We start from the raw sequence: 9752 nt of genomic DNA, 5'->3' as shown, positions 1-9752 counted from the left end.
CATTTCTAACATCTAAACAACTGTAGTAGGGTTTAAATCAAACTCGGGACAACAATAGTGACAAGTAGGCTAATGCATGTTAATAAAACTAAAGCAGAACACATTCAGAAGACAATGAATAACTGTTAAACACGTTTATTTCGGATCAGAGCAGCAGCTGATTGAACACATGAGACTCCAGGATTAATCTTAGCCTGGCTGTTAGCCTGCTCTGGACCAGGCTAGCCGCAAATCTCCATGGTTACTTGGCTGGGCTTAATTCAATCTGATTTCGTGCAACCGAGTCCAAGCTAAATTCATCCAGGATAACTTGAATATCCCGGCTTAATCCCTTATCCTAGTTTCGTGCAACAGGCCCCCGGTAGAAGATAGGGTAGATTCAGAATTATAAAAATGTGTGCATTCATCAACCACCAGAACCGGATGAGAGAGCGAGAGAGAAAGCTGCAGTCAAGCTAAGGCAAACACTGTTAAATATGTTAAAGTATTCAGTGTTGTGTCAAAGTTTGTTCCCCGTCAAGTACTTTATTGTGGTTGTAGTAATGTATTGGCAGTAATAAATATATTGCCTAGGTTTTTGTGAGGGAGATAAACCTTACAGGTGTAACATTACAGGTACCCTGTAAGAGGCGTATGATTAGATTTTTTTTTTTTTAACAGTGGTTTTAACGTAAGTTATAAGTAGTTAAAGTTAAGTTCTTGTATGCTATCTTTTCGTGTTCCAGGAAAGTGAAGAAAAGTTATTTGGTATATCCAGCAATCATGTAATGTTGGATGTAACGGACGTCTATTGAAGGAATAATTGCATTTGAATACTGCAATGTCTCGTTGCTATTTTTCCTTCCATCATTTGTACATTTAAACAACTAAGGAATAATTACAGTATAGTTTAAACCCAACAACTACTGGCCCAAGAAACACTCGCATTTTCCCACTTCAACACTGTTGTATGGTAACTGCATTTCCATCTAAGAGTATCAAAACTAGAGCTGCGCAATTTCATCAAAATCAAAATATGGACCAGTGCAAAAGTCGCACAGGGGCACAATATTTGTTAAAGGCAAAATGTATCAAACCATTCTTAATTAAGTAGTACATTTATATTACTCAGTCATCAGCATTTATTGTGAGGAACGACAGATACAGGGACTGATGAAAAGCATGAGGGTTCTATAAGGTTTATTTTTGCCATATATTTTACAAATAGAAGCACAAATGTTCATAGACTTCCGACAACATGTGTCCAGAGTACTTTGAAGAACTATAGGTAATGGAAACGAAGATCTCGCCCGTTTAGCTGCAAAGAAAGATAAAATTAAAACAAGTTAAAACACAGAGCATAAACAAGCAACAACAGCAGCCCTCATGACAGGGTGAAAACTCTGCTCTGAAGCCTAAACGCTATCTAGGCTATTGTTTAAAGAATTTACAGTACACACTTCTACACAAGGTGCTCGTCAAACTAGCTTAGAAGGGTTTCTAACATTACAGTCTACTCTACAGTGTTACCTCTGTTAAAACAAGCCTCAGTTCCTAAGTTCAGCAGAAGGTGAGGAGCAGATTAGGTCAGAGAGGAGAATTAGTCACGAGAATGTGATGGCTTTTGGAAATTTAAAAAAGACATGCATAACTGAGAGGGAAGCTTTTGTGAGAGAGAGGGGAAAAAAAGGTAAGTCTAAAGAGGTCAGAAAAGTTAGTGGAGTGATGGAAGAATATGGGGAAAATGTGCAAATGAACAGGGAAGATGGAAAGTGTGACAGAAGAGAGAGTAAGCAGCAGACAGAGCAAAGACTTACAGAGCAGCAGCTCCAGAGATGATCTCAATGAGCTCCTTGGTGATGACGGCCTGTCGGGTACGGTTGAATTTGAGGGTCAGCTTTTCAATGATGTCAGCTGAAGGGAGGGGAGAGAAATCAGTCAGTCAATGTCAAAATATTTAGTAGATCAGAGAAACTACACTAGAGGAATACGGTTTCAAAGACTCTGAAACTCTTTAGATAATCGAGTGAAAAGACAGGACGGTAAAATGTGTTGGCCAGGCGGTCCTTACAGGCGTTCTTGCTGGCGTTGTCCATAGCAGTCATCCTGGCACTCTGCTCAGAAGTGGTGGACTCCTTCATGGCCAGGTAGATGACGTTGACCAGAGCAAACTCCTGGTAGTTCCTCAGCACGTCAGCATCAATGTCGTCATAGATTCCCATACTCTCTGTTAGGGGACGGACACAGGAGTTTAGTATCTCTCTGATCCCTGAGGATTTGTGTAAAACTTTTTTTTTTTTTTTTTTAACCCTACCTGAGTTAGTAATTGTTTCAGTGGAAAACAAAGGCTTCCTGTCCGTCTTGTATGAGATAACAGACCTGCATCAGAGAGATTTATTTTTATGACCAATACAATATTTTACCCATTTCAGAAACAGATCAGTCAACCACTGTTATTCAACTTGAAATGTTTTTGTTTTTTTACACAAATGCAAACAGAGAAAAGTCAAAACTCTCGTACTTGAATTTGTTGAAGAAGACGGTGCCCTGGTCAAACTCATATCCAGAGTTGAGCAGCTCGGCTGCGACGATTGAAGCGTCACTGAAGCTGGGGGGCTTGCGGCCCACCTCCTTACAGTTCATAATGATGTGCTGTCCATGGGACCTGATCAGGAAACAGTAGGTATTATTTGTACAGTAAAGGTTCATCTACACACTTTTGATTTACACTTAGATTTTTACTAAATATGAATGATTAAAAGTCCTGTATTGGTCTGAATCAGGCTCTCGCCATCATTTCATGCCCATTAACCGATTTTAGAATGTGACAGTTCTCCCGATAAAGATGTAATGAAGCCCAGAGATACTCATTGTTTCACCCTGCAGCAGTGATGTCACGAGAATAGATACTTGCGATACCATTCATTTCTAAAACACTGACGATGCCCCATTTTTTTTTTTTTAAATCACAGTAAGCACCTATGCCAGTGTTAGCATCAGTGCTGCGCCTCTTCCGGACCTGACGGGAGCAGTATACGCCTACAAGTGCTTTAGTCTGCCGCTTCATGCTGGAGGAGAAAATGACCGCCAACCAGATTTGACTGTCTATAAGAAAAGCAGAGCGCCTCATTTTCATGCATAGCTTTACCCTAACATTACATGTACAGCAACGGCTTTCACAACTGTACCTGGGTCTCCCAATCAGAAAGTAAGTCTGTTTCTCTCTGCCGTTGGCTATCAGAGCCTAATGTTAGCTACGACAGCTGACATTTAGTGCTTATTTTTGGGGGACTCTATAGCGTAAGTTAACTTTAACAAGCCCGATTATATATGAAAGACCACAATGGTGGAGAGAAACACATGTAACTAAACATGCTTGCTGTCTGGGAGTTCAGGGTTAACTCATGGAAGACGTTACCGTACGCTGGCTGTGTAGCGATGCCAGGCATCAGGGCAGTGGGCCCTGGGTCCAGAAGACTGGTGTTTTCTCCAGATTACATGTAAACTACGCTCTCTTTTCCACCCTCTACTCAAACATCAAAACAGTAACTAATAAAAAAAACTGTTACTGTTTCCTATAATACAATACCAGTCAAAAGTTGACACGCTTTTTAATTTACTTGGATGGGAAAAGTGTCTAAACTTCTGACTGTTACAGTACATGTTATAAAGACCAAAACCTTTGGTAAAATGGTTAATAGCTAATACTCATACAGCTATTGCCAAAATTGACAACAGGGAAACTACAATTCATCCAATTTGAAACTAGCAGTTGCCTATTCTGAACCCTTATAAGAACCAACACTGGATCGGATTTATTTCATCAATGTTATGAAGATGAAAGACTTCCCGTTGTACCTGTGCAGCAGGTTCCTCAGCTTGTCTCCCACATTGACCACCATGACCTCGTTGCCAGCGCTGGTCAGGCTGGCGATCTCGCTCTTAATGAGCTTGGCCACACCAGTGTGGATGGCACCACAGAGTCCACGGTCCGACGTCACACCAATGAGCAAATGCTTGGCGGTCTTGTCCTCCGGCGCTTTGATTTCGGCCTTCTCGTAGAGGGCTGGAGAGCAGAGAGGAAACAGTGGAATCTTAGTCCAGTGTCAAAAAGTACAACAAAAAAAACATCAAGTGTAAAAAGAAATATTCATACCAAAGTAGATTTAACATGGAGGAAAAGTGTACATACCCAGAGCACCAGTGCCATAGACTCTGGCTGGCTTCAGCTGCCTCTCAGCACGAGCATACTTGGCAGCGGCCACCATCTTCATGGACTTGGTGATTTTCTGGATGTTCTTGATGGACTTCAACCGAAGGGTGACTGCAGAGAAAAGAGATATTCCTCAGTCCGACACCGGTATGGTACACAATCAACAGTGATGACAAATTTAGTAGATAACTCTCTAAACTACATTTACTGGCAACTCGATGATCCTTCTTTACGGGCATGCTTTGTTGAACTCTAACCACCTCCTGGGATTCACTAGGATTAACTCATCTCTTATCATAATGTTGTTTGTCGTTTTTAATTATTTGTTCTCCATAATCAAACTTCATAATACATTTATTTGATACAGGTAAGTGCAGTTCAGGTGACTGACAAGTTGATAAGACAGAACAAGTGTAGAGCGTAGAAACTGAAAAGACAAAAACTTATGAACAATACGCACCAGACAATGACATTTTAAAAATAGATTTTAAAGTTATAATAACTAATAGTAGAAAAGAGTGAAATAAAAACTAAATTTAAGAACTTAAATCTTAAACGACAAAATAAAAATTACAATAGAATAAAATGGGTATTGCTGTTAGACTTATACTAATAAAATAGTTAAATGAAAAAATGGACTTAAAAGACAAGAAAAAAAAAAAATCAAGATGAGGGAAAAATACGAAACTACTAGAATACTAAAATGTGAATAATGTCTAAAGCCTGCATAATCACTTCCCCCCGAAATAGACCACACTTGATGATCATGGAATGGTCTAGTCAAGATCTTTTTAGCTTTGAAATAGTAGCTAGCATTATATGTATGTATGTATAAATTAACATATTAAACCAGTGTTGGGCAGCTAGTTTCTTGAAGCCAACAGGTGATTTCCTGTAAAGACTTGTGAACTTGAAGAGTTGAATTTGGCATTTCTCTCAAAATGTACCAGATTTGTGTTGAGACGACTCAGATTTTGCATCTGGGGTGTTATCAGCTGGAGTTTATAGTCTGTAACATGCTTTTGTGCTGCCTTCTTAACAGAAGAGTAGAATACAACGGTACTTACTGTCCTTCAAGGTGGCCATGTTCCTGACCTGCCCACTGTGAACAGAAATAATCCATATGAGCTTTAACTGCAAGCATTACCAACATGCAACAGCCTAATTAACTTTAACATTAGACAATAGAAACAACCATTGCTTCTTGTCACGTTAGTATTTGAACTGAAACTTAAAGAGCATTCACTTTGTTTCTGGCTAGCGCTGCAAGTGTGCTAGCATCCGTTAGCTTTGCAATTCCTGCACAAATAAGCTTCGACAGTTTACCCTAAATGACGATATCTTTGGGACTGGCATGCGCATTAGATAATGTAGTAATTAATTGGTTTAATGTTTCGTCTCTTCATTAGCTTTTCGCACAATGTCAGAACGGTTAAGCTCGTAAATGTCAACGTAGCTACCATTAGCTTCTCTGAACTTGCCCACTTCCAGTGCAACACACCGCTGTCATTCATTAGCCGCGGCCTCCACGTTAGTACGTCCTTGCATTCAATAACTGGATGTATTCCAGACTACAAGTTACACATTTATTCTAATCACATACTTCATAAAGTACATAGACATAAGATACACTTAAAGAAGGTTGTGAAAGTATTGAAATTGTTTAACTTTACCATTGTGGGGAGAACACCAACGCGCTGGTCCTGGCGAACATGGTTACTCCTATGAAGGTCAGACTCGCAGAACTGCGCATGCGCAAGGTAAAGGCAAAAAGCAAAATGGACGAAGGCTGCCTTCACGGACTATCGGAAAAACTGCAAATGCTATTCGTATATGAACATTCCGATGAATATATATAAGTACAGTTTTCATACTCTCTTGTTATAAGTTAAAAGCCCTGTATTCTAAATTGTACTCAAGTAAAAGTACAAAAGTATAAGCATAAAAATACACATCCTGAAAAGTAAAACACGTAGAATCTGTGACTCATATGAAAACAATTCATGCTTTACTGACTAGCTCAGTGGTTCCCTCAGTGGGGTCCCCAACAAAAGAGGCATAATTTATTTTCAATAAGTAGCCTAACACAGTGACAGAACGTATGACTGTTTTGGTCTCATACAATTTCTGTAATAAAACATCTAAAAGCAATACCCCTCAGGCAGGTCCCTGGGACAAAATATTACCAAATGTCTAATTTGTGTCATTTTAGGGGCCCTTGAAGTAAAAAAAAGAAAAGTTTAGGGACCACTGAATCTATCCATCAGAAGAAATAAAATCACAACGCTATATTGTGTGAAATACAAAGTTTATGAGTCCCTGAACGCAGCTAGGGTTATCGGGTTTTAAGCTATCGCGCGAGGTTATGACGTTGAACACACGGAAACTGTTTACGTTAGTAGCTAGCTTGCTAGCTGTAAGTAGCGGTTGTTGGTGGTTTAGCTGTGATTCAAGCAGGCTTTTCTCAGTTTAAACGTTATAAATCGATAAGTATCGGTTGTTTTATGTTTATTGTTGCTAGTCAGAATGGGGAAGGCGGATTTTCTCTCCCCCAAAGCGATAGCCAACCGGATAAAATCCAAAGGTCTCCAGAAGTTGAGATGGTATTGTCAGATGTGTCAGAAACAATGCCGCGATGAGGTAAACATGAGATGGCCGTTATATCCGTCTACTTTCGTGTATTTGTTGTTGCTGTTGACAAGTTGAACTAATTAATTGTCTTTTCCAGAATGGCTTTAAATGTCACTGCATGTCTGAGTCCCACCAGAGGCAGCTGCTGCTGGCCTCAGAGGACCCAAACAAGTTCATGGACCATTTCTCTGAGTAAGTTCCCTCATGGCGCAGAATCAGAATCCTTTAGTGGTCCCTTCAGGGAAATTTGGAAAAAGTATTATTTATTTATTGTATAATAGTAATAAACAATAAAGGCACAATGTGTTTGTACATTTGTTGCAAAAAAGTATAGACAACTGTTGATGTGGGGTTTAACCTTTAAATACTTTCACCTATGAATACAATGTTTACAATGTTAAATCAAGTTATTTATCAAGAACTCTAAACTCTTATCATTTAAAAAGATTCCAGCTTTAATTGACATTTCATTTAATAGGTGAGGAAATTGTTAAATTGGTGTAACGTTACTACTAGGGAAGCGTAATGCGTTCACTTGAGAGAGAAACATATTCACAGTGGGGTTTTTTTCTGGATGGATGAGAATTGTCTTAGAAATAAATTCTGAGATAATTATCTTGTTAATTTTAGCTAAACTACAGATGGTTGGAGTTTGATGTTGTTTCTTTCCTCCCAGTGAGTTTAAAAACGAGTTCTTGGAGCTGCTCAGAAGACGTTTTGGTGAGTTCTGATGCCGCACAGATCATCCAGATCTTTAGCCGTTTACTGGCAGCAAGCCGTTTCAATTTGTTGTTGTTTTTCATCCGCAGGGACCAAGCGAGTGCACAACAACATCGTCTACAATGAATACATCAGCTTCAGAGAGCACGTCCACATGAACTCCACACAGTGGGAGACTCTCACCGACTTCACCAAGTGGCTGGGCAGAGAAGGTAAGCTTTGTCAACATGTGGTTCTACACAGGGTGTTTACATTATAAGGCATGCAGCCGCGTGAATGTAAAATCAATGGGAGCATTAAAACTAACTAAATGACACTCAGATACTCTGATATAATTATTGTAGTTTGGTCTCCAGTGGACTTCTTTAGCAAATATTGGCTTTAAACATTTGAGTTTTATCTATTTACTATCTGCTCTAGCTTTTTTCCCCAACACAGATATGGTAGTAAGGATGTGAAATTAATCAAAAATATTTAAAAACATCTCATTTTCTGAGGGAGGACCCCTAAACCAAAGCCAAATATGCGGACCGACCCCCCTTTGACAAACCTGGGGAAAACACAGCTACATGGATTATTTCCAATGTGTACCAATTCGCTGAATGTCACTGCTAGGTCTGTGCAAGGTGGACGAGACCCCTAAAGGCTGGTACGTCCAGTACATCGACCGCGACCCGGAGACCATCCGCCGCCAAGAAGAACAGGCGAAGAAGAAGAAGCAGGAACTGGACGACGAGGAGAAGACCGCCAGGTTCATCGAGGAGCAGGTCCGCAGAGGCCGCGACGGCAAGGAGATCGAAGTGAGTACCAGACAGGACCGACTTCAGCGCCACGTAGTGAAGATCAATAGCTCGATCAATATTGATAACCGTATTACTTACGATAGATAAACAAATATTAAAATCTATTTCAAATCAGTTTTGCCTTTCTTTTGCTTTCAGTATTCTTCTGAAACACAACAAATTGCTTGTTGAATTTAAAGTGCTCATATGATGCTCATTTTCAGGTTCATAATTGTATGTACAATAAGGGAAATAGAAAGGGAAAAAGCCCAAAAGCATAATATAGGCACTTTAAAATAAAAGTAAATTGTTTCCAACATTCTTTCATCAAACAAATTGAACTTAAAAGGCAGCACTAGAAAAAAGGGACAGTTACATTATAACGTATAGTTTTCTGCAGTATAGTATATAGTAAAGTTTTCTGCCAATATTTTATTTCAACTAACACAAGAGTGTCTATCGCAAAATGTTGCAGCCTTTCACGGTGTGTCCATTGTGCCAGTTTATATTGCTACGACGTTTACAAAAACAGTATATTGTGCAGCCCTAATTCAGATTTGACATTTCAAAAAGTTAAATAATATTTTGTCCCTATATTTTCTCTGTAGGAAACTCCAGTTTTCACAGAGCTGAAACGCGAGAGTGAAGAAGAAAAAGGTTGTTTTTTAAAATTGTTTTTGTTTGGGATCGTTCACATTTAACACGGCATTTCTTTCCACTCACACTCATGTTTTTTTTCTGCAGTTGCGTTCAACCTGGGCGCCTCCTCATCTGTAGCCGGGCCTTCCAAATCAAGGTACAGAGGTCTTAGAGCGTTGCTTAGTCTTCTGCTTGATTTTTAAGCAGCTATTATTTACTAATTTTGTCTGGAACGGTTTGTGTGTCCCTGTAGTGCTTCCCTGGGTCCTAGTGCTCTCAAAGCAGCAGCAGCATCATCCTCAACCAAGAGGAAAGACACCAGTTCAGACACCAGGGGGGAGAAGAAGAAGAAATCTGCGCTGGAAGAGATCATGGAGGTAGACAAGATGACTTTGTCTCGTTCTTTGTGTTATGCTTGTATTCGGTCGGTTTTTATTCCAGTTGCGATGCGTTCTGTTCAGATGGAGGAGAAGAAGAAGAAGCAGTCGGTCAGAACGGATCACTGGCTGCAGCCCAACATTGTGGTCAAAGTTGTCACCAAGAGACTGGGAGAGAGGTACCACAAGAAGAAGGCTGTCATCATGGTAATAAAAAAAGCTTTGTATTTTTGTTACATGTGGGGAAAAGAATGAAGTCCTATGTTGCTAAAAGCCGTGGATCCTTTTTTGTCGTAGGAGGTCCGAGATAAATATGGAGCCGTGGTGAAGATGATCGACTCCGGAGACAAACTGAAATTGGACCAGAATCACTTAGAGACTGTCATACCTGCGCCAGGTAAACCCCCAAAA

General features: G+C 39.9%; 2 protein-coding genes across 4 annotated transcripts in view; one reads left to right on the top strand and one right to left on the bottom strand.

Annotated features, from left to right (window-relative positions):
* Positions 1–1106: 1106 nt before the first annotated feature.
* On the bottom strand, positions 1107–5966 carry atp5f1c (ATP synthase F1 subunit gamma). Of its 3 annotated transcripts, XM_032504846.1 has the most exons (10): positions 5866–5966; positions 5260–5294; positions 4172–4303; positions 3838–4045; positions 2501–2644; positions 2294–2358; positions 2051–2206; positions 1797–1893; positions 1509–1533; positions 1107–1299 (listed from the first exon to the last, which is right to left on the bottom strand). In XM_032504846.1, the coding sequence occupies exons 1-9, from the start codon at positions 5943–5945 to the stop codon at positions 1527–1529; spliced, it is 924 nt and encodes a 307-aa protein (XP_032360737.1). In that variant the 5' UTR covers positions 5946–5966; the 3' UTR covers positions 1107–1299; positions 1509–1526. The 3 variants fall into 3 exon arrangements, with proteins under 3 accessions (XP_032360737.1, XP_032360738.1, XP_032360739.1); XM_032504847.1 differs by lacking the exon at positions 1509–1533 and having other exon boundaries at positions 1107–1297; XM_032504848.1 differs by lacking the exons at positions 1107–1299; positions 1509–1533 and having other exon boundaries at positions 1793–1893.
* A 590-nt stretch (positions 5967–6556) lies between these two features.
* The window catches only part of kin (Kin17 DNA and RNA binding protein), a 4341-nt gene continuing 1145 nt past the window's right edge, over positions 6557–9752 (top strand). The window contains exons 1-10 of the mRNA XM_032505866.1: positions 6557–6832; positions 6921–7015; positions 7500–7543; positions 7633–7755; positions 8159–8343; positions 8934–8982; positions 9070–9121; positions 9218–9341; positions 9426–9548; positions 9639–9738. Coding sequence (XP_032361757.1) covers positions 6719–6832; positions 6921–7015; positions 7500–7543; positions 7633–7755; positions 8159–8343; positions 8934–8982; positions 9070–9121; positions 9218–9341; positions 9426–9548; positions 9639–9738 — 1009 coding nt within the window. The 5' untranslated portion in view covers positions 6557–6718. The remainder of the gene's footprint in view (positions 6833–6920; positions 7016–7499; positions 7544–7632; positions 7756–8158; positions 8344–8933; positions 8983–9069; positions 9122–9217; positions 9342–9425; positions 9549–9638; positions 9739–9752) is intronic.

This window comes from Etheostoma spectabile, chromosome 23 (genome assembly GCF_008692095.1).
Source record: "Etheostoma spectabile isolate EspeVRDwgs_2016 chromosome 23, UIUC_Espe_1.0, whole genome shotgun sequence".
In the NCBI taxonomy this organism is placed as follows: Eukaryota; Metazoa; Chordata; class Actinopteri; order Perciformes; family Percidae; genus Etheostoma; species Etheostoma spectabile.
Note: the sequence above shows the minus strand (reverse complement) of the source record. Positions and strands in the feature narration are given on the sequence as shown.